At 38.5% G+C, this 24,371-nt stretch overlaps 1 protein-coding gene across 1 annotated transcript; it reads right to left on the bottom strand.

The window, feature by feature from the left end:
* Positions 1-830: 830 nt before the first annotated feature.
* phrf1 (PHD and ring finger domains 1) lies at positions 831-24,371 on the bottom strand. Its single transcript, XM_056252078.1, has 18 exons — positions 24,298-24,371; positions 23,511-23,649; positions 22,859-22,996; positions 21,049-21,239; positions 17,599-17,682; positions 16,969-17,099; positions 13,216-13,307; positions 12,957-13,114; positions 12,492-12,624; positions 9,336-9,454; positions 8,922-9,115; positions 8,703-8,825; positions 8,413-8,558; positions 4,511-7,633; positions 3,277-3,353; positions 1,778-1,897; positions 1,558-1,686; positions 831-1,361 (listed from the first exon to the last, which is right to left on the bottom strand). Exons 2-18 carry the CDS (start codon positions 23,602-23,604, stop codon positions 1,203-1,205), a joined length of 5,211 nt encoding a protein of 1,736 aa, XP_056108053.1. The 5' UTR covers positions 23,605-23,649; positions 24,298-24,371; the 3' UTR covers positions 831-1,202.

Raw genomic sequence — 24,371 nt, forward strand, 5'->3', positions numbered from 1 at the left:
CTAATAAAAATATTTACACAAACAGTGGGGCACGAATCATGTATTCTGTGACTGCTTGGATTCACATGATAAAGTTCACTCGGTTCACAGAGAACAGAATCCTCTCTGTCAGGAAAAGACCGGCGGTTTGCCACATTTCTGTGAGACACAACTGAAGTTACATGAGATCAATTCAACATTTCTCAAGCAATTAAAATGACATAATGAAAAGGGTTCAGAAAATCCCAACCTTTTGAATTACACTCTTCAGCCATCATTTACAATCAACTTTTCTGTCAATTCTTTTCACTGAACCTTTAGTAATGCATAAAGAAATGGTTATTTTCTAGGCTGAAAGTCATTTGTAAAAGCTGTCATTCACTAACAGAACAAAAAACAACAGCAATTAGAAAAAAAAACAATTGGCAAACACATTCATCTGGCAGGATTTATCAGGAAATCTGCTAAACAGCCACTTTTCACCTGAACAGAAAAGATCTATCATAGCCGTTCAAGTGTGTCATGAATGAACCTTATCGTTTTACTGTTTCAACAAAACCATTTGATGAGGGTGAGGTCTACTTCAGTGTTCCTGTTTTACTTATGTCAACCAAATAGTTTACTAATATATTTCTTTAAAATCTTTTAGAGTCTCATAAAGACTAGATATCAGAACAATATTTTAACTCAAATAAATGCTCTTTGTAAGTTTTCGGAGAGATCACAGAATGTCCCAGAGGACACGACATACATGTGACATACCAAAAAAAAATTAATGTGCTCTCCAATGTCTATTGTTTATGATGGAACTTTGATGTTCACCAAGTATTGTGTGTGTGTGTGTGTGTATATATATATATATATATGATTTATATTTTAGTCTGATGATGCAAGAGCCTGACTAATGACTTAAACTTCCTGTTGGATAAGCTTAAAATGGCAAAGAAACACAACACCCTCTTGAAGACTCGTTTTAAACAACGGCAACGTAAAGATTTTTAACATATCTTGTATTCAGACACACCCAGATACTTTCAAATGATCTTTACATTCAAAAGAAAACAAACAAACATTCAAAAAGGTTCATTTGATTACTGACAAGAAGACGTTGAGCCCTTAAGAGTTTCCTTGTAGAAATGCACAGATTTAGAAAAAAAAATCAAATCTACAGATGATTGCTAATGATACTGTCTGAAAAGGACATAGCCGTTCTACCATTGACTTCACACTGAAGTTTGGAAGTCTAGCAGGACGTCTGCCTGTGAGTTTGCCCCAGTTTCCTCTTTCCTGTGTTTTCTTGCATGTTTATACTTCTCCACGTAGGCTTTGACCAAGTTAACCACTTTCACCGGGTTGATCTCACCGCTCTTGCTATGACACACCTTGTTAATGAGGGAAAACAAGACATCAATGGAATCATTTTCACATAATAACATAATTCTTTCATAATTAATTCAAGAAATTGCCCACTGAAGAGAAGGGCATCAAAATAGTATTCCCATATGCGAATGTGCTTGGATTTACAAGGAAGTGAATATGAAAAACAGCCCAAGAAACCATCTGACGTCACGCAGTTACCTTCTGAACGGCTTTACGCAAAATCTCTTTGTACTCTTCCTTTGTGATGTCTCTCTTCTGATAGAAGGGCTTTATTGCAAGCTTGACCTCCTCTATTGCTCGCTCTTGCATATGGAGTTTCTTCATGTACTACAGAAAGACAAACAATGTTTAAAAACTCATGAGGCAAGGCAATCGATTTAAATGAGTCACCGATGTGATGAAATTGTGCTCTATTGACCTTCTCTTTCGGATCGGCGTCCCCTTCTTTGTGGGATTTTGATTTGCTGGATTCCTCTTGGGGAGGAAGGCTGGAGACTGTTGCTGTGAGTTTTGTATCAGCCTTAGATGAAGCTTTATCCTTTAATATGAAATAGATTCATGGGATTATTGTAGTGCTGAAGTACCCATAACATCACTCAAGCTTGAAACTGCCCACAATAAAAATTCCCATTAACCGTTTCAAAGATTTATAAGGTCTCGACTTCCTGTGATCTTCGGGGCTTTCCCTTCGCTTAAGGTAATGTGAAGTGATCATTTAATCAAGTACAAACTTGGAAAAACATTTTTTTAATACAAATTTTAATTATAATTATGTAGCTGAGAAATGCAAAACTTGACAGAAAGATTTAATGTCAACTGCTGAAGATCCACAAAATGACCATCATAAATCTTGATAAACTTGTATTCAGGGACACTCCTTGTGAAAGAAGGAATGCACAATTTTCAAGTGTAATGTTAACTTTCATTTCTTCTGAAGTGAAGCCTTATAAGGGTGCTTTCAGTTTCCGTCACATGGGTACAATAGGAATTGCATCATCATTGTTCCCACCTTCTTGAGAGAGCAAGTTGCAAATTGTGAATGTGAACGGTGACATGATGACACCCTATGGTTTCTTAGAGCAACTACATACGAGGCGCAACAATTATGACATGCACTGGTATACACGAAAACTTGTTCTAAGAGCTCTTATTACTTCAAAAGTTTCTTCAATAAAATTCTGTTCACACTAGAGTTGCTCCTGTCATGGAAAAAAGTCTTCTCAATCTTGCAAAAGTAATGCTCAAGATGTAGTGTTCCAGAGGTCAAAATAAGACTTTATTGGGCAAAGCAGAGACACCTGCAGGACATCTGACCTTCTCACTCACAACTCAAACTTGTATAGCTTTAACCAATGATCTAATTTGCAGGTGCTCTCCTCCCTTTTCTCGTCCTGGAATCTCCCCCAACACTTTCGCCACAGATACTTCATTCCTGGGCTATCTTCTTCTCTTCATAAGGGTGGGTGGCCGACTGCCAACCAGTCAAATAATATTTTGATTGTCCCACAAAATAATTATTCAGTGTTTTTGCCTCATCATTTTTTATCAAGAGAACATTGAAGCTGCTCTTTTGGTTCACATGGCCTTCAACAGTGCAACCGCAAACAACTTGAGCTAAAATCCCATTTCTTTCCCGTTTGACTTCTCTCAGTCATGTAGGCCATGAGGCCTTCAAAACACACTAATAGTATTCATCTACAATTGTTTTCTATAGGATAAGTAAAACATTTCATCACTCCAAACAAGTATGATAGTATGTGGAACACAAAAGAAAGTATTTAAAAAAAAATTGTCTTCCAAAGACTAAAGTCATAAGTGTGAAACAACAAGAGTGAGTAAATTATGACCATTTTAATTTTGGGTGGAATCTATCCCTTTAAAACACTGGAAGAAATAAAGTATAAGACGAGTTTGTACCTGACCGGAGGTTTGTTGGGATGAAGCAGACCTTCGCGACCCTTCTTGCTTGAGTTTTAGTTTGAAGAGTGCAAGCTCTAAATAAGCCATGGGAAAACATTCAAAACAATTTTACAAATTTTCAAAATATTTTAGTTTTATGTAGCCTGAATGCTTCAGACTAGGGATGGGAATTGATAAGATTTTATCAATATCAATGCCACTAACGATTCTGCTTGTCGATCCGATTCTTTAACGATTCTCTTATCGATTCCTAATAGCACTGTGTGGAAAAAAGTAGTCATGCTTTTTCGGGGGGAAAAAACCAAGTGGTTTTATTTGTTTTAAAGCTTACACTTGAGTAAGCAAACTGTACTTTTTATGTAATTTATGTAATAAATGGAACCTTATTGTAAAGTGTTACCGATTAGTTATACACCGATTAAACGTATCGTGAGTTCAGTGTTGGAAAGATCAGTTGTTTTAACCATTCATTAAAACGAATCGGTTCAAATGAGTCATTAGTTCTCGAATTGGACGTGTCATTATCGGACGTGTGCCGGCGGTTGGGACATCCCACAAGATGTGTCATCACAGAAAATATTTCATCACTGGATAGTTTTTTTCGTTTATTTAAAGTGTGGTTTGTCAGCTGAATGTGCGGAACGCTTTTCAGAGAAGACAAAGCAACGTATTTTAGCACAATTCACACCCAGCGGTAGCCTAATTTAGGAAAAACAAATCTCCGAATGCTCCACATGAAACTTTAGTCTCCCGACCTTACCATCGTGTCGTTTATTTTGATTAATATGTGCGAGGGAGAGAGAGGAAGACAGCGCTTAGTTTTGAGACGGTGAAGCCGCCTTGCTCCGAAGAGAGAGAGTGCGCGCGCGCGACCGGGGCTCTCTCTCTCTCTCTCTGCTCGTTCAGTTAAACATGCGCCCTGTCACAAGCGCAGCAGTTCATCTACATTACTCACCGATCAAATAAGACTTTGGCGGTACAAAAATTCGCTTTGGACGCCGTGCTATAGTGCTTGATAAAGGACAAAAGGGACAGTTGTGAGTTCACGGTCTGTAGCCTACATACTATGGCTGACTCAGAGCAGGAGCATCGATAAGAGGACTCGTTAACGTCGAGGGCATACAATATCGATGGATCGTAAAACTTAGAACCGGTTCTCAAGTGGAACCGGTTTTCAATTCCCATCCCTACTTCAGACCAAGCCTGTAGTGCATCAAAGGTTTTTACTCACTGCTTAATTTCTCAGACTGGGGTTCTGCTGGTTCCTGCAAATTCCAAGTGACTCGCTTGCCCTGCGGCTTGGACTTCGCACCAGCTGTAACGGTTTCAGTAATTTGCTCATTCCCTGCTGGAGCCTCTGGAGCGGCAGACTTGGGGTCGACAGCTTCTGTTGAGTCGGCCACAGAGCTCTCACTCATTTCTTTCTTAATGAAGTCCAAGTTATCAATCAAGTAATCAATGCTAATATCTTCATCGGATGACATAACAGGTTCTTGTTTTATTGGGGGGTCTGGCGGTTGGAGAGGTGACACCTCCATGTCCTCCTCTAAAAGCGGCGACTGATAGGACTCAATGGGCTCCTTTTTACAGTTGGCCGGGTCTATGTCAGGTGTGTCCGAACCGATGACAAGAGGGTTGTCACTGCAGCTTGGTGAATCATCGTCATCAAGCCATATTTGCTCGATTATCTTTTTTTGTGACTCAACCATTTCTTGCAATTTCATTTCCTTTTTACAGTTCTCAGCGTCTATGTCAGGTGTATCCGAACCGATGACGAGAGGGTTGTCACTGCAGCTTGGTGAATCCTCTTCATCAGGCCATATTTGCTCGATTTTAATCTTTTTTGCCTCAACCATTTCTTGCAATTTCATTTCATTCTGAAAGCAAGCGTGGCTCTTTTCTAAATCCGCACTTTTCAAATTCATTTCATTAAGATTTGGTGATTCCTTGCTGAAGATGTTAAAAGACATCTCTTCATGTTTCATCTCTTTAACACCATCTAATTCTCCACACAGTTCCTCCTCCTTTTTGAAATCTTTCAACTCCTTGACAGCACTAATGGGCCAAGGTTCCTCTTGTTTAATTTTTTCGGACTTAAGCAGCTCAAGCGAAACATCCTCCTTGCTTTCTTTAACTCTTCTAGTCTGGTCACCATGTCTTGATGACCCAAGACCACGAGTTGTGATGTCAACCAACTGAGTCTCTTGTTTAATTGATGGTTTAACTGAAGTAGTCTCATGTTTATGTGCTCTTGCATCTCTCTCTGTCTTCACCTTTGTTGTAGACCTGACTGAACCAACAGCGGGCGTATGTAACTCAGTGGACATGGGCTCTGCAGACTTATGGGAGCTCCTTTCTGTGCGTCGAGAGGGCTCTGATCGAACCTCTTGCCTTTTTCGCTCTCTAGACGTTGATCTTGATTTTGACTTCTGTCTCTTTAACCTATTCTCACCCTGATTCTTTGATGTTTTCCTCCTTTCTCTGGATCTAGATCTAGAAAACGAACGAGATCGAGAGCGCCTTCTTTCTTTTGATCTCTTCTTTCGTCTTTCTCTCCCTCGGTTGTCATTCCTCTCACGACTCACTCTTCTCCCACTTGTCTTCCTCTCTCTACTGCTGGAACTCGAGGAACACCTCCTGTCTCTTGACCGTGGATATCTCCTCTCTTTCGACCTTGAGCGCTGCCTCTCTTTCGATTTCGAACGGGATCGCCGCCGATCCCTTGACCTTGAGCGTGACCTCCTCTTTTCTTTTGATTTTGAGTGTTTCTTTTTATGGGAGTCTTTAGATGAAAGGCTTTGCGAGTTTGATGGTGACTGCTTCCTATCCATGCACTGGGACTGGTGAGGTCTTTCCATTTTTATGTTAGTAGCATTAAAGGTACCACTGACTGAAGGTAGCTCTTTACACACCCCATTTCCTTCGGATGCTTGGATTGCTAGAGACTCTTCAAGGGACTTTGATTGGGGCCTGACGGGTTGAGGTTCAGCCTCAGGCTCAGACTTCACCTCCAACTTCACCTCCAACTTAACGTTTTTGTCACTGCATGACGAGCTTGATCTGGAGTGCTCCTGAGCTTTCCGAAATGGACTTTCTGGAGTTTCACGACTTCCAGGATCTATGCTAGCTTCGCATATAGTAGAATTATCTGAAGATCCTGAGGCAACCCAACTGTGGATTGCGTCTGAATGATGTGGTGATTGTTTGCACGGTCTGTCTCTGCAAGGATCTGGCTCCGTTTTAACTTCTGCACACATTTCCGAGTCTCTCTCCATATCAGAGTCCGCATTCACAGACTCAGATTTGATTTGATGACAGGCATCCTCATTGACTCCAACTGGCACCCGAGACTCAGTATTTTGGGTGCTAACATCGAGACCCTCACCTTCTGGTTCGTTATCAGATGAATCAGACCCCGTAGGGTTAAAGGGGTCATAGACCTCACACTTCTCCTCTTTGCTCTTCTCCTCTTTGGCCTTTGTTTTTAATGACAACAGCATGTGTTTACTTTTATTACTCTTCTTTGTTGATTCCTCCTCATTCCCAGGCAGAGTCCCTCCTGATGCAGAAAGTCGCCGAGCTTGCCATGGGTTTCTGCTAGAGTTTATACGGAAACTGACGGAAGAAGAGGACGGGCACGAGTTTGAAGAGGCACTGAAAGATGATGTACTGGAGGTGAAAGAGCTAGAAAATGAAGAAGAAGCACCAGTTCTGTCTGATCTTTGCCTCTGAGCATCCACTGTCCTGTTTTGCTGACTTGAACCCATTCCTTGCTGGTCAACGGTACGTTCCCTACCCGTGTTGCCTGCTAAGCTGGTCACTGAAGACCCAGGCAAAGTACTGCTACTGCTGTCACTGCTACTATTTGCACTGGAGGTACTGTCCCTTTTAATTTTTGGTATCCTTGGTAATACAGAAACATCCACCCATACAGGCTTTGGAGGGGGCTTTCTGACAGGCAGTTGTCGGGCAGTTCCCTCCTGGTCTTGATGGGGAGAGTCAGAAGAGCTATTTGACACCCTTGAGAGCGGTTGACCTCTAATCCCATTAGTGCTCAAGTGACCATTTCCAGGTCTTGGTGGATTTAAGGTGATTGGCCTGTGAAGAGCACATGGATGCAGATTGGGATGACCCAAGGGAGATGGGTGAGAGTGTATTGGTGGAGATGTGGGATTCTGTGGTGTGGAACAGGACCCATGAGAATTGTGTACTAGTGGAGGCCTCCTCAATGGGCTGGAGGAAGGACCAGCCTGTTCAGAGGGGTGGATGAGACTTGTTTCTGTGTTTGGTGTGTTTCCTGGTTCCCCTGAGCCTGATTCTCCAGGGGTAGTGTTCATTGGCAAGGACAGGGACACTGAAAGGAACGAACAAACATTTGACTTTTGAAAGGATTACAGTCATGCAACATCAAGTCAATTATTGCTAAACCATGAACAGGTGCATTTAGGAAGTACAAAAATGTCTGGCTTATGTTTGTGGCTGCAAATAGATGATATATCTATATATCTGAATATATATATATATATATATATATATATATATATATATATATATATATTAGGGCTGGACATTAACAAATTTCACGATTCGATTCACAAGCTTGCGATTAACTTTCGATTACAAGATTTAAATTACAAGTTTTTACAATAATAACGTTATAATATTAAATCTTGAATGACAATTATGTTTCTACTCTGTTTTTGTTTTTTAAAGTATAAACAATCAATTGGTGGCTGTCACATGAAGAATTTATTTAAACCTTAAATATTGAAGAACAGGTTAAGAAAACATACAATGAATATGCAATAGAGTTCATATATTTATCAAAATGCTCCTCTCTAAGTTTATGTTTCTAGCTGACTAACGAGTTTTTGGACAATGAATGGCTTTTGAAGTAAATATAACATTACGTGACTTTGTTCTCAAGCATTAAACATTATTGACGTATTTCAAGCGAATCGCACCACAGTTCCAGTGCATCTGAACTCAGTCCACCTCCTACAGGTCATCTCAGGTTCGGTACCCTGGTGCGCTTGACAGCTTTCACATTACCAATTTTTCACACGAACAGTATCCCGTTTCGAACTAAACTGCCATTGTGAAAGCACCCAATGTCTCCAAAGCATGACTTACCGGGTTTGGTTGCTTTGAGGGAACCATCTCTGTTGATGACCACATCAGAACTGTCCATGAGGAGCATGCTCTGACCACTGAGGATACTCCCCAGCAGGTCTGATACAGGGGCAACATCTTCTTCCTGTGGGACACTCACACCTTGCCTGGAAACCACCACACAACCAGGATTTAAACACCCATTTAATCCTCAAACATATTTTCATTGTGATTTTCATCACCTTGAAGTAGAAATCATCTGTTTCCTCCATCGTGACCATAAAGAGTGATTCCCCCCCTCTAGTAGTTACCTGGAGAGGCCGGCAGAAATGGGTCTGGCCACAGGCTGATGGGACCGCAAGGCAGAGCGGGAGAGGCCACGGCGTTTAGCTTCCAGAAGAGAGGATGGTGTTGGAACTTGATTTTCATCCTCCCTAACAAGATAAATTGGAAGATTAACTTAGACACTCAAGCACTCACTACTTAAAAATAGTAGCCAAATATAAAATATAAAACCAATAGAACTTCACCTATCATCAATGGGGTCCAGGTCAAAGGGATCTCCGTACACAGAGAGGGAGGCTGCGCCGATTTCTGCCCGCATACTTCCTAAACTGTACTCTGAAGGCCGATAAACTGAGGGAATAATGGAACCAGCCTTGGGCTTCTTAATCCCTAAACTCCGTGCAATACGACCTCGGGAATTAGTTTCCTTCTTTTTGACCTGAAGCGGCAAAACAGTTTTGGTTTTATCACTTTTTTGCCAGATATAAAATTGCAAACTTTCACGCATTCTTGCATAGAAGAGGTAAAGCAATACTTTTAATCAGCAAAACATTTATATTTGAGCTTTCAAAAACCCATAAAAGCAACCTTTCAACAACCCAAAAATAAAGAACAAAAACTGTAAAAATGTTGTGGTTCTACATCTGCCAAGCACTTACCAGTTTTCTTCTAAATTTTGTTTTCCTCCCTCTGCGTTTCCGTCTCTTCACTCCCATGCTTTTTGTTGTTTTCCCCCCAGAGATTGCTGAGGATTTGCTTTTGGTTTTCCTTCTTCTAACTGGTAAGAGAATCCCATTTAGATCAGACAGAATCACACCCAGGTTAATGAAAACTAAAACATTGATTACACATAGTATTATGATCCATTTCAGGTTAACCAATGGCCAATAGTAGGTAGTAACACACGTCTCAAAAGAGTCTTCTGTAAACCATGTGTTATTTTCAGTGTTGGGGAAGTTACTTTTAAAAAGTAGTGTAACTCGTTACTTCTTTAAAAAAGTAATCCGTTACTTTACTTAGTTACCCCATATAGAAAGTAACTTTTTACGTTACTCATTACTTTTACGTTACTTTTATGTTGCTTGACTTTGGGCAGAACCCAATATCTGTTCCTAAATGTGTATGCCTACATAAAGTTCTACTATGCATAATGCCATATATAATGCCATAAATGCATAATGCATTTATCAAAAATTGTAATATTTATGAAGAAATGCCGGTTAATGGATAGGCATATGCATGGGCGGCGCTAGGGAGGGGCTAGAAAGAAAGCCCCCAAGAAAGACCAAAGCACCCCTGAACCGCATGGTGAAGAAAAAAAAAGAAAAATGTATCTTGTTATTTAGACATAATAAGGGGACATTCTAATCTGCATTAAGCCAAATTAAGCGTTCTTATAATGTTTTTCTATGGGAGGAAAATGCTTAACGTGTAAGTAAACACGTTGCGTTCATATTCTGGGCTCATCTGATTTTTTGTACATAGTATAGCCTACTTTATTATGATTTTAGTATAATAATGATTAATAAATGCACGCACAATTATCCGTGAACTTGATAAATGTTGCAGATATGTTTTACTATGCACGTAAAGTAACAAATGCCTTTCAACTTATGTGTGCAAAATTCAGAATTAAATGAATGTGCAGCAATATACAAATAGAGAGTCTGTAGGCCTACTATAGCCTACGTGTTGTAGCCATTAAATAAGCGCATTAAGTTTCATATTTGCTAAAATATTATAATGTTATTTTTTTTTCCATCTATGCTGATTATGAAAAGTGAACAGCGCGAGTAAGATGGATGCGCAATATATCGGGAGACATTGAGTCAATCAGACATGATTTTGACCACTTCATTAAGTTTTGTTTTTAAGAAAGCCTTTCTTTTAAGCGAATTTCGTTTTGTATAAATTGTATCTTAATTTTAATCAATTTTTTATCAACCAAAAGCCTGGATTTAATAAATAAGCAGCAAATATAGGAGACAATATAATCATGGAAGTGCCTGCGTGGTCACTTGCATTGCACGTGAACTGGAGCATCTCATCATAAATTAACCGAAACTCAACGTATAGAATTTAAGCTTGAAATGTCTTTAAACGAAACAAAGAAATAGGCTACTCTCTGAGTAGTTCACTACAGAGATGGCGATCGCAGTCAAATCTATCAAATGACGGAGATCGCTGTCAAATCCCAGGGACAGATAATCTGTCCCTGGGGAAAGTAACGTTGCGCCGAATTGAAAAAGGAACTACGTTTCGTTACCAAATTTTTGGTAGTAGCGCGTTACACTACTTTTTACCCGAAAAAGTAGTTACGTTACTGTAACGCGTTACTTTGTAACGCGTTACACACAACACTGGTTATTTTAGAGTAGGGTCTCTGATTTCAATACTGCTGTCAAAAGTTCGGGGTAATTATTTTTCTTTGAAATAAATAAATACTTTTATTCAGCTAGAATGCATCAAATTTATCAAAAGTGACATTAAAGACCTTTATAATGTTGTTCTTTTGAACTTTTTATTCATCAAAAAGCATTGATAAAAAATTGCTTCCACAAATATATTCACTATATAGTCACTCTGTGGTGAAAATCAAGTTTTTAATGTTGTTTATATGTCTATATGGTGTTTTTAATATGCTTTAAGACAAACCATGTGTAAATTCATGTCAACACCATTGTTTGTATTTTCTCCTTAAACCTGCAGTGAAAGACGCGGTTTGAAATCCCTGGTGTTTCTAACTTTACAAACTACCTTGTAACCAATCACATCATCGTGCCGGCGGGCTTTAGCATATCATTAGCTATGACCGCTCTGAAGCAGTGGAGTCTCGAGAAATGCCAGGTTATCCCGGCATATTTTTCTGTTGATATGAAAAAGCGGCTACATTTAGCAATATAGTGGGTGTATGATGTATATTATGATGAACTTTCTCCACTGACGTTTTAAATTGTTGTTCATGATACTGATTCTGAGATGGCGAACGGGAACACGGTTTGTGTAACATTAGTAACACACTATTAGCTGTTTGATAGTGTAGTCAAGCCAAAGGCAAATCATATTAATTACCGGTATGTGTCCGACGTTGTAAAGAGTGATACCATTGTGCAGCAATTACCTCAGTAAGTTGACTGAGTGGATCTCTGAGCTGGTGTGAGTGAGTGGAGGCGGGGCTAATTTGCATATTAATGGATCCGCGTGTACTAAATGAAGCAACGGTGTAGAGTTACATTCAAGCTATTTTAAGGCATGAAAAAGAATTTTCCACAGGAAAAAACTTTTAAATATGTAATTTTGGTGATCAAAGATAAAAGTATTGACTACAGGGGGACTTTAAGCAGCACAACTGTTTTCAACATTGATAAGAATTTTTTCTTGAACACCAAATCATCATTTTAGAATGATTTCTGAAGGATTATGACGCTGAAGACTGGAGTAATGATGCTGAAAATTCAGCTTTGATCACAGGAATTACATTTTAAAATAATATTACAATAGAAAATGGTTATTTGAATTTGTAATATTTCACAATATTACTGTATTTGATCCAATAAATGCAGCCTTGTTGAGCATAACAGACTTCTTTCCAAAAGCATTTAACAAATCTATACCAACCCAAAACTTTTGAACGTTTGTGTACAACAATCACCACATATGTGTTGCTGCATAAAAAGTACAAAAAAACTTTTCTCCCACAAATATATATATATATACACAGAGTTTTTTTTTTTTAGATTGGAGTATTTTCAGATTTGACATTTACCTAAACGAATCTTAATACCAGGTGTAAACGGTGGGTCTATTTGTCTCACCTGTCTTTCTCCTCCGGCGGGTTCTGGAGTGAGGGGTCAAGTCTCGCACATACACGGCTGTGCTGAGTCCAGACACTACAGCATTGATGGTCTCATCCAACCATGTGGACTGCATCATGTATCTGGGAGTAAGCTAACACACAATACCACACAAATCAAGCACTCACTTAGCTCACAACAGTACAGCACTGCACAAAACATTCCCAAAGTTTAATAGAGTTTGTTCAATCACAAAACCCAACCATATGAGCAAAAGTAAGTGATTTTTTGTTGTTCATGCTTGTTCCAGCATTTAAGTATCCCATTCACTTGTATTTGAACAAAACAACATAAACATCCAAAGTATCCAGTTGTTTAAGCATTAAACAAACCAGTTAGACCTGCTTCATCATCCCAGTGACACACAAATCTCAGCCATTATTACACACTTGTGATTAGAGAGCAAAGCAAAAGCATCATGCAAACCTCCGCTGCTGTGCGTGCCTGTGTGATGCGATGTCTGTTGACGTTGGCCCGAACTCGTTCGCTCTGCTGGGTCCGTGCGATCGCTCGGGTCGGTCTGGCCCGGGAACGGCTGGTGGTGGGGAGAGAGCTGCTCTCCTCCTCACTAATATGTTCAGAACCTAAAATAATTAGATGAAAATTATGGTTATTACTACAAATATGTAACAAATCTTAAATGTAATGTTAATGTAACAAGTGGTTGTGAGAAATGAAAGATGACCTGATGTGCGGTTGCTGGCGACGCACTCTGGGCAGAACCATTCCTCCACAGGAACCGCATCCAAAGGCGGCGTGAGACATTCCATGTGGTACCTTTCATAAAAAAGGGAGAATAATATAGAGTAAGTAGTCAAATGGAAATTAACCAATAAAACCGGCGTCCCTGTAAATAGGCGGGGCTAATATATACGACCGTAGATAAAGTATTAAACAACAAACACAAGTTCATCCAGTCAAACACCCTAAATATATATAAATATGGTGGAATGAAAATGTATAAAGAGGAAAACACCTATATTTGACATTCTTGAGCATATTATACATTACTACCATTATAATCATCATCATTATTGATACAAACGATAATAATAATAATATGTAGTTATATGCGCATGATATTTTGAGTGTCTTGCAGTATTAACATTAATGGTTAATTAATTGATCCTTTTAAAATCAGAAGTAATTTGAATGAAGCTGAAGTAGCGACAGATCTTTTCTTCTGTATTGTGACGAATTTCAGAGTAAAACAGATTTTCGAAAAAGAAAAAATGTTGGTTGTTGATTGGATGAAGGCAGATCTGAAAGCAGGTATGAAGCAGGGGTGGAGTTTAAGTGGACCACATGACTGGAGAAGCCGGCATACATCACCACAGAGAAGCCTGACCTCTAACTGGAAGAGCGAGTTTTTACACACATTTTCAATTTCGAAGTAAAAAAAAAAAAAGGTTTGAAAAATGAAACATGCACAAATGATTTCTTCACAATAAGATCAATAACAAGCATTTGGAAAATAGGGTGACTTTTCATTTTATGCCTTTAAAGCTGCTGTAGGTAACTTTTGTAAAAAAATATTTTTTACATATTTGTTAAAACTGTCATTATGTCCTGACAGTAGAATATGAGACAGATAATCTGTGAAAAAAATCAAGCTCTTCTGGCTCCTCCCAGTGGTCCTATTGCCATTTGCAGAAATACACGCTCCCGGTCAGAAACAACCAATCAGAGCCAGGAGGAATGTCTTAGCAGTGTCAATCACGCTCGTGTACGCGCTGATCACACCCCTCTCTTGCACAGCGCGAGCCGTCGTTCAAACTCAAGATTGCCGGCGTGCCGCAGCTGTGCTTATGACGGAGAAACAACCTAAACTGCCAATTCTCGAGTGACACCTGCTCATAAAACAAAGAGGTAAAAGGAAAAATACAGATGACGATAAACAAGCGAAAAAGAAAGAATTAGACAGAGCCCATTGATTCGGTGTCAAAACTCTAGCCGCATAACATGTAGATAAAATGTCACGCACTCTGCTAAGCAACAATTGAAACCTGCTAATTCACTGGCTTGTCATGTTGCTGAAATAATGTACTAGCACACCTTATCTAGCATTATATATCGCTAGAATAATTACTTACATACTGTAACGTTAGTTACCGTTATATTAACGTTATCTTACTAGCTATTTATAACTTATAGAAAGAGTGCAACGTTATAAAGTTACATGTATTGCAAAATACATAATGATTTGAGGACCAAGTTTGTAGTCAAAGTATGGGCAGGCCATAGTCAATGTAAAGCATATTGTTGACGTTTAGTCCCTATTAGTGAATGTGCCATATAACTTTTTATCCGCCGTCATCGGTGGCCCTGTTTACTAGCCTGTGCGTTCACGACAGGCTCCGCTGTGGAGGACGAGCTGTGGAGGGAGGGCTGTAGCGCAGCAGAGAGCAAGGGGGTGGGACCTGTAAGTTGTGCTTGTTCAAATTTTCAGGCTAAGTCAACGTTTTCTCAAAACTCCCTACTGCAGCTTTAATGATACCATTTTTTGACTATTCCTGAAACCTTAAAACCCTTTTTCCGATTTTAAAACGACACTGTATATTTTCAATTCATTGTCTATAAAACGTTTGTCAGTGTCATTATTCAAATCCAAAACGCAGCTTAAAGGTGCATTGCGCACGTCTCTGAGTTTTTGCAGACCTATCCCCCCTCTGGCGACAAGTGAAACTGCCTTACTGTCTTTATCTTACGTGGAGTTTGCGTTGGGGTTTGGAATGAACTACAAGGAGTCTTTGAATCCATCTTCTACTTTTGTCGAAAGTTGACTAAAGTTTTGTCGCTCGAGTTGTCTTCGCTGATACGGAGAATGGCGGCGAATACACAAACCTGCCAGACATAGCCAGGTGAGCGTGACGTCAGCCCAGTCTCAAATTCCCTCCCGAATCCCTCTTATTTATTTTACTGTACAGGATTATAGAGGCAATCGCAGTGATCAGAGAAGGGCTCATTCAGCCCATCAGGCAATTGTTTAAGCATGTATGGGTTAGAAAAACGGGTATTTTTAACATGAAATGTTGCGCAATGCACCTTTAAGTAACAAATAAGCAGTTGGCACATGTACCTCTGCACTGGCCAAGAGGACTAATCAGTCATTTGTGATCAATGGGTAAGGAGATTATTTAATTATTTTATAGAGATTACTGGGGCAAACTGATCCTTTTGTAAATCAGAAACAATCTTCTGAATTAATAGATTAAAAACTCTTATACGTCTCATTTACAAAAGGTAAAGGACTCACCTGCTTATTAGCTAGTGTTCCTGAAAACCTTAATTAACTCGTTCAGGTGTGTTTGATTAGGGCTGGAGCTAAACTCTGCAGGAAAGTGGATCTCGAGGGCCACATTTGCCCACCACTGTACTAGACCTAAGCCAATGTTATTGAGTGTTTTTATTATCAAGTCAAATAAAAACACTCAACCTGCTTCATTTACATTACACACTCCAGGAAGGCTATAAAGTTGATTATGAACATAAAAAATAACCAAGGCAAAACACCAAAAGTCCACAAGTCATTGGTGCTCTTTGCCCAAATGAGTGTCTCAGTTACCCCTTTTCCACCAAGGCAGAGCTGGTGCTGGTTCGGAGCCAGAGCCTAGTTTCAAATCAGTTCTTTGTTTTTCGACCACCAAAGCACCAGCTCCGAACCAGTAAAAGTGGTTCTTAAGTAGCACCAAATCATTGCTGGTCTAGAAGTAAGAACCGCTTACGTCAGCGGCTGGGGGCGGGGTTACCGTGACCAACAAGACGAACAGAAACTTGTTGTGACCGCCATTTTTTAAATAGCAGCTAATCATGCTAATAGCAGCTTGATTGTAATCTCCGTTAAAGCAAGTTACGGCGAGCTGCACTAATGTGCTGGATTCGCCGTGTTTGGATACCGATGTAGGTTTGCAAAGCCATGAGTAACGCAACGACCGCCATTGTTGATGGAAGGCTTGTTCGAGATGCATCGGAGCGGCGTGGACTGATCGGAGCTGCGGGAGTGTTTGGAGAGCATTCGACTCCTTCTGCTTTTGGATCGCTCTCGCAGTTCGAGATTCGCAGTGCCAAACCATCTCGAACAAGCCTGGTGTGTTTGTGTGTGCCGCGCTAGCGTTGCTGGGCAACATGAGATGTATACAGTGACGTAAGATCTGGCTCTGTGATGGCTCTCTAGCCTGTGGAAAGGCAAACCGGTTCTTTGAAAGCTCGTCAGTCGAACCAACTCCGAACCAGCACTAGCTCTAGCTCTGAACCAGCACCTGGTTCTTGTTGGTGGAAAAGGGGTAAGTATGTATTACTATAGTGAATTTATATATTTATTTTATATTCATCTTTTATTTTAATATTTAAAGTACTATACAGTACCGGTCAAAAGTTTGGAAACATCCAAGTCATGCGACTCAAGTCCACAACCCTGGTTTGTCAATTCATTTCTTACCCAGCATCACAGCCATCACACAGCAGGAGGCGATCTTCACGGTCTCGACCCCCGCAAACCTCACAGCTGGTCTGATCCAAGTCCAGCTCCACCTGTTCCTCCCCAGGTTTTACAGGCTTCTTAACTGCAATCTAAGCACACACAAACTACTCAAAACACACCACTACAAAATACTCTCCGATCTGCTTAACTGAGGCTGATATTATGGTATGCTCATTGCGCCCTTCAAGTGGAGTCGGAAAATTCGTAATTACGATGCCCAAGCACATGAAATGACAGAGAAAAGTTATATTTAGAAAGGGGGAAAACTCATAATACACAAGTTTTACATTATAAGCGATTTGAAACACTGATCTATAAATCTACAGAGATCAGTGAGCGGGTCTAATAATCACTCAACTTCACATTTGTGAAACCATGTTGTGATATCATGTGATAGAAATCAATATTTTTCAACATTTTGAATTCAGATGTAGTTATTTGGGTTTATTATTCACAATATATTTCTTTCAATGGGGAAAACGTGAATGGAATCACAGAATCCTGTCATAAAATTGGAATTTACTGTATAACACAATGTCGTGGAAACAACAACCCTGAAGGACAGATCTGGTATGGGATGGGACTCACTGTTTTTTTAACTTTCCCGCCATGGCACTTTCTCAGGAAAATGTTCTCAAAGACTATTCGGTCCACAGGACAGGAGTTGGCATTCTGAAAACAACAATACAAATAAAAGGTGACATTACTGTTTATGAACAAGGGTTATTATAGTTAACTTAAACCATTAAAAACATTTTTGTTACTTTAAATAAAATAAACGTTAACTGACCTAAAGAAAAAACTTCTTTAAAAACAACTTATTTTATTTCAGCTAGTTGCTAAGGTAATATTTTTTAACGATGTACTTAAATTAACTTATAAAATTAATTAATTGTATTAAAACTGAAATAGAAATTATATAGGCGTAAAAAAAAACCACTAATAAAAATGACAAAAACAAACAAAATGATAAAAAATTTTAACAAAAAATATATATAAAAACACAAACAAATCCAAATGAATTAATTCATAAAATGAAAAAATAATAATAACTCTGATAGTCCGTCAATGATCATCGGGGTCCAAGCACTAGTGGCTGATGTGGATGATTAGAGACACAACTTAAATGGATCTTACGATGTTGTTTTTATAGCAAAGTCCATCTTGAATCTTCACTGAAAGTTAAGGTTTGATCATAAAATGTGTGGACATATTTTCAACATTTAAATTTAGATGAATCGCACGTCATAGGACAAATTCAAACGAATGTGAAGATATAATTTGCAGCTCAAAAGCTTTTATCTTAAAGGTGCCCTAGAATGTGAAATTGAATTTATCTTGGCATAGTTAAATAACAAGAGTTCAGTACATGGACATGACATACAGTGAGTCTCAAACACCATTGTTTTCTCCTTCTTACTTAAATCTCGTTTTTGAAAAACACCCCTGAAAAATAGGCGAATCTCCACATAACACCGACTGTGACGCAACAGTCGGGATCATTAATATGTACGACTCCAAAAATTTGCATATGCCAGCCCATGTTCAATGCCAGGCGGAACTGCGCAGCCGAAGCATAGCAGTTGCTCAGTGTTTGGATGTACACATGAACACAAGTATTTTTTATTTCCTTCATCCGAGCCTCTGAAGAAACAATGGGTTAATTTTATTTTCTATGGAAATTTCCAAACATTTCACTGACGACTGTTTCCTCAACTTGGGCCAATACAGAGCTGGCCTCGGATCGAGCTACCAAGCAACACTTTCTGATGTGTAATTGTTCAAGTTCAGACAGGTAATCTTTCTCTCAAAATCGTTCAATACTGTTTATGCATCAGTAAGTCAAGCCAGTGACTAAAATATCAACTTCACATCGTTTCTTTTAGTAGGATGAAAAAAAAACTTATTTAAATTGTGAATAAATTATATAAAGAAAGCGATCAAAGAACAATCTTTCCACAGCGCGAGTTTATCTGGACACTTGCCAAACTCGTTGTGACTTCAATGACGCACGTTACACTGCGCAACGAAGCTCTTACTGTATTTACATGATCGTGTTTGCATTGGTGAAAGCATTAGAGAGAGTGCAGAAACTGCATTGCAATGATAAGATCTTCATGCTCGCGATCAACAGACTGTCATCTGCTGCTCAATGCTCAGTCATCACGGCAACATTGTATGTGATGGGAATAGATCTAAATACTTTAAAAACATCTCACGATTCGTTAATCTCGATAGCTGTAATAGTAAAAACGTATAATAGCTGTAGTAAAATTATTCGAGAGAGTTTCACATGTAATACATAGCTATTTCATATGCAAGCATGTCAGCCAATCACAGCAGAGGCCGGTTACACACAGCAGACACGCCCCTTCAAACAGAGCGTTCAAATCAGAGGCTAAAATCAGGCTAGGAAAAATGCCTTTTATTTCTAAATTATGACTATTTTTGATCTAAAAAACATACTAACATTATAAGGGCAACCCAGGAAACATTATAAAATAATATAAAAAAACATTCTAGGGCACCTTTAAGGCCCTTATCATTTTTTATAATTTATCTCTATATCCGTTGCCTCATAAACTTATGCATGCAGTTTAACACATCAGTGTTTGTTTTATTATTCACAACAATAAATGTCCATTGCTTAAGCTCCATTGCTATACGTCACGGTTTTCGTCATTGCAGTTTCCCGAACACACACGCAAGAAATTAAATGTGTTTAGCCCAACAATATGTTTTTAATTCTCCTTTTTGAAATTTCTCTCAGATCTGTTTTAACTCCATTGCTGCTTAAACAAGTGGACCCCACAACTGCGTAGCTTAATGAGTCTACAAACTAGTGCCTTGAAAATTAAGTTCTAAACACGTTAATATTTCCATCATGTTGCAAAAACCCTCTTATAAGGATAATATATTTTAAGCAATATCTCATGTAGGTGTTCATATATATATATATGACATGACATATAATGACCACTAGGAGGTGCTCTAGGCATATGTTTTCCTTGATTGGTTTACCCTGAAGAGATACAAGTAAAACATTGACGCACGTTTGTTGTGTTTTATCGAGAAATGAGAGTTAAGTGTCTTTATTAAAATCAACGGATTATCAATGGATAATGGATTATCTGCAGTGTCCACAGATATAACCGCGATCCGCGCATCACTAGTACAAATCCATACATTTTTTAATGGTAGGCCATTCAGATGTGATGCTTTTAGCCACTGAAATTCGATTGCCTGCTGGCGGTCATGTTTTTTGGGGGTTTTTTTTAAGGTATCGGAGTCATATTATAGGATATGGTTTTAGGGTTCCAAAATCCAAACTGCCACCTTACAGTGCCAAATAGTCACGGACGGGTGTGTGTCAGTGTGTCCGAGTAGCCGTGCTCAATTGGGACCATTCTGCCAATTTTGGGGTCTCTACGATTTACGGTCTTTGACGCCATACACTTTTAGGGAGGAAAAATAAGAACATCAGTACAAACGCAATAGTGTCCCAGCACTTCAGTGCTTGGACCCCTAATAAAATAACAGTGTTATGAATAATACTGCATCAACCATAAAGTTGTTTGGTTACACTTTATTTTGATAGTCCACTTTAGACATTCTACTAAATATAAGTAACTTTGCACCTACTTGTCAACTAACACTCAGAGTATTAGTAGACTGTAGTAGACTGTCAGTGGACTGGTAGGTTATGGTTAGGTGTTAGGATTCGGGTTAGTAGAATAAGTTGACATGTAGTTGCCAAGTTACTTCTAGTCAGTGGAATGTCTACAAAATAAAGAGTTAGCAAATATTAAGCATACATTCTACTAATACTCTAATGACAGTTAGTTTACATGTGGCTGCAAAGTTACTTATAGTCAGTAGAATGTCTAAAGTGGACTATCGAAATAAAGTGTTACCAGTTGTTTCCCCAGTATTTGCATATTATGAATAATGCTGAATAACTGTAGAGAATCACTGGCCAAATATGGACGAGATCTTAATGCACGAGTTACGTAAAGGGTTTAAGCTTGTCAATCTTACCTTCGACCATTCCAGAATGCAGTCCAGACAGAAGTAGTGTTCGCAAGACTCCGGTGTGGCCACGGGCTGCTCGTGGAAGGAGTTCAGGCAGATTGGGCATTTCTCCGAGTCCTCGTCTGAGCTCAGGTCAGCTGCATGCACAGGAGCGTCCCCTGCAGCCGCTGCTTCCAGGACGTTACCAGAGTCCTCATCTGAGGAAACAGGTGCGGCGCTTGAGTGCTTTTCCTCCCGGGTTTGGTTGAAGATTGTGTGTTATGATATGCACATTTTAAGGCAAAACGCAAACACATCACTCCCAACGATTTAAGGTCCACGTGATCTGATATCGGCTGGAAAGCACTTTATAAGACTGATATTATATTGTATAGTTAGAAACGCTTTTGGTTAGATTAGTTTTATTTTAGCTTGGATTCATAATAAAATGTAGTCAGTAAGAAACGGAAGTTGCAATCATCTTTTCTTCTATATTGTGAAGATGAAAATGAAATGAAACGAAGGAGAAATTGTTTTTGATTTTTGACTCGATTATTTCCATCCAGAAATGACTGATTGTTGTCATTTGCTAATTGCTCTCGCAAGTCGTTTTGATTAAAGATTACGAGGGCACGTTAACTTAAAAATATATATATTGATATGCATAGGGGTCAAAAATTAACTTTTCAATTAAGGGGCAATATTTATTTTTTACCTTTGTAAGGGCAATTTTTATAATTCCCTAATTAAATGTATCTGTGTTGTTGTTGTTGTTGTTGTTTTTTGTCAAATATTTAAATTGAACCAGTTCCAATCAATCACAATGCTACAAATTCTTTTGAGCATCTTTATATTGCAACGGTGAAACAGAAGCAGCATCTGATATGCCATTTTTGTATATTTACACAGAATGTTTAATGCTGTTTAATGTAAATATATGTATGATTATTTCTCTTGATATTAGAATAATGATTATTAATGTTGATTAAAAGAATGTTTTTGTGGGGGAAAAGCACATCATATTCTGGCTACAAGACAAAACAAGCTAAGAACCATTCATCAATTAGTTTATTGCTTTTTACGGATTAGAAAATCAAGACTTCACATTGGTTATTTCAATAGCATGAAAAACAAAACAGTTATTCAAATTGTGAATAATGAATGCAAGCAAAGAATACCGAAGCGAGTCAAGTTATGCACTTTCACAAAAACTCCCGTTACAATAACTGAAACAGTCTACACTGTAAAATGAATCTCTTATTTGCATCTTTTCTGCACTTTGTTGTTTATGATGAGAATTTGTGCGAATGCAGGTTCAGAATTCAGTGCACTGAACAACTCTGAATCTAATTGGACATTGCATTCATAAGTTGAACAGAAACGTGTGTGCTTGGTTATAATGCTCAACACTGCATATGAAATATGATGCAACATGAGCAAATCTACTGTAAATGTAATGCCGCAATCGATACTTTTCATTCATTTTACATTGCACTTTAATCGTGATCTAGCTCAACTGTGAGGGGCATTTTTGCCCCAAGCCCCCTTTAATTTCCAACTCTGATGTGCATAGACAAATAATTTGTAATAAACACAATAAAAATATTCCATAAAAAAATAAGAATGGTAAATTTAGGTTTTATGGTGACTTTAACATTTAAAGGTAATTCAATCAAAGACATTATTCTGGCAGGTGATACAATCATTAAATACATATTACAAATCGCTTTAGAAGTCAATATTCTGTTTTTTACATTTCAATTCGTTCAATATAATTAACTTGTTAAATTGACAAGCATAAAAAAGTCAATACAAGCATGTTGAAGTTAAATCTTACTTTCACTTTCACCCTCATCTTCCTCCTCCTCTCCATCAAGGACATCCTCCTCTTCTTCTTCTTCATCATCATCCTCCTCCTCCTCCTCACTGCCTGTTTCTCTTTCCTCTGATTCCCCCTCGTCTTCTGAATTGTCCTCTGAATTGGAATGACATGCAGGAAGAGAAGTCACGTAAAGTGAAAGAGGAAACTAAATAAAAATATGTTTATAAAATGCAATAAAGCCTACTATATCAAATTTCACATATTTCCAAGGCCTCCAAATGATCAACATGACGACTTTGCTGAAAAACCTGATGTACACAATCTACTACATACTTTCTGTCGTCTGATTGATAGTTCATATATTTTTAGCAAGTAAAAGGTCTTCTAGTATAATAATAAAAATGTCTCCCTGGAAGTCTTTTTTTGTGAAATCTTTACTGATTTTCTTTATTTTGTTAGTAATATTTCAAGATGAACACTTACTGTAACTGAACTGAAGCAACTTTACTTGATTTATCCATATATCAAGTATGATACAAAACTTTTTTTTTTTTACTTTTTTTTCACATGTCAGACTTTACAGGGTTAAATAGGGTCTACATAATGTAAGGTCCACCACACATAGGCTTCTCTGTGTTGTTCCATTTGCTGACACAAGACCACTAACCGTCATCAGAGATAATGGACATGGCAGGTCTTTTTCCTTTCCCATGGGAGACGTTCCTGTTGATCAGCTCATCCTGGCTATCCTCCTCATCCATGGTTATGCACTGATTTAATCTAGATATTTTTCAGTACTAAACAACCTGTAGGGCACATAAGCATTATCTAATGTGAACATCCACTCCAAATGTGACCATTATGTAAATAGTGTCAAACGGAATTAATAAATCAGAAAAATACAATAAACCAGACTGACTAACTTATCTTCATAGAAATAATTTATCAACACCCATCTGATAGATCAGTGTATTCATTTTAAAACACAAGATCACACAAACTATTAGTTTAGATTTTTCACGTCAGGCTTAAATGTCCTCTTGATTTTGTCGTTTGATACAGATGGTTCATTGCACTCAATGCTTCTATTGTACGGACATGTTATTGACTCGATGCTAACGGCTAACATCAAGACAGCTAATAAAAACACTAACCTGCTTCATTTTACCCACACATTCCAGGACAATGATAATGAGATTGTAAACATAAAAAACATTCAATGCAAAACACCAAAAGTCATTTTATTTAGTGAAAGTGAGCCTTGTGCACTTGCACCATAGCTAATGCTAAAGCTAACACGCTATCGGTGTTTCTTGTCCTTAGTCTAAATTTAACTCATCAGCTGTTTTTGTTATATGTACTATCCAGGCCCTATAGAGCAGCTTTTATAGGCGGTAAATGTCTCATTTATTGAATTCATCTGGGAGGTTATAATATTGAGTATTTGTACCTACCCTGTAAGGTTGTATAAGACATTATTTGTGTTTTGAAGTCCACTCGGCGTTTGTCTTTGACGCTACCGGTTGGA

This window comes from Rhinichthys klamathensis, unplaced genomic scaffold, assembly GCF_029890125.1.
Source record: "Rhinichthys klamathensis goyatoka isolate OS25496 unplaced genomic scaffold, OSU_Roscu_1.1 h1tg000092l_1, whole genome shotgun sequence".
Classification (NCBI taxonomy): domain Eukaryota; kingdom Metazoa; phylum Chordata; class Actinopteri; order Cypriniformes; family Leuciscidae; genus Rhinichthys; species Rhinichthys klamathensis.

What these genes read in the sequence shown, in the direction of transcription:
- phrf1 (XM_056252078.1), bottom strand. Translation starts at nt 23,604, where the DNA reads ATGGATGAGGAGGATAGCCAGGATGAGCTGATCAACAGGAACGTCTCC. An exon ending in AGATGAGGGTGAAAGTGAAA is followed by an intron (nt 21,240 to 22,858) that starts GTAAGATTTAAC and finishes CTGTTTCCTCAG; the next exon opens with ATGAGGACTCTGGTAACGTC. An exon ending in CGCCAGCAACCGCACATCAG is followed by an intron (nt 13,115 to 13,215) that starts GTCATCTTTCAT and finishes TAATTATTTTAG; the next exon opens with GTTCTGAACATATTAGTGAG.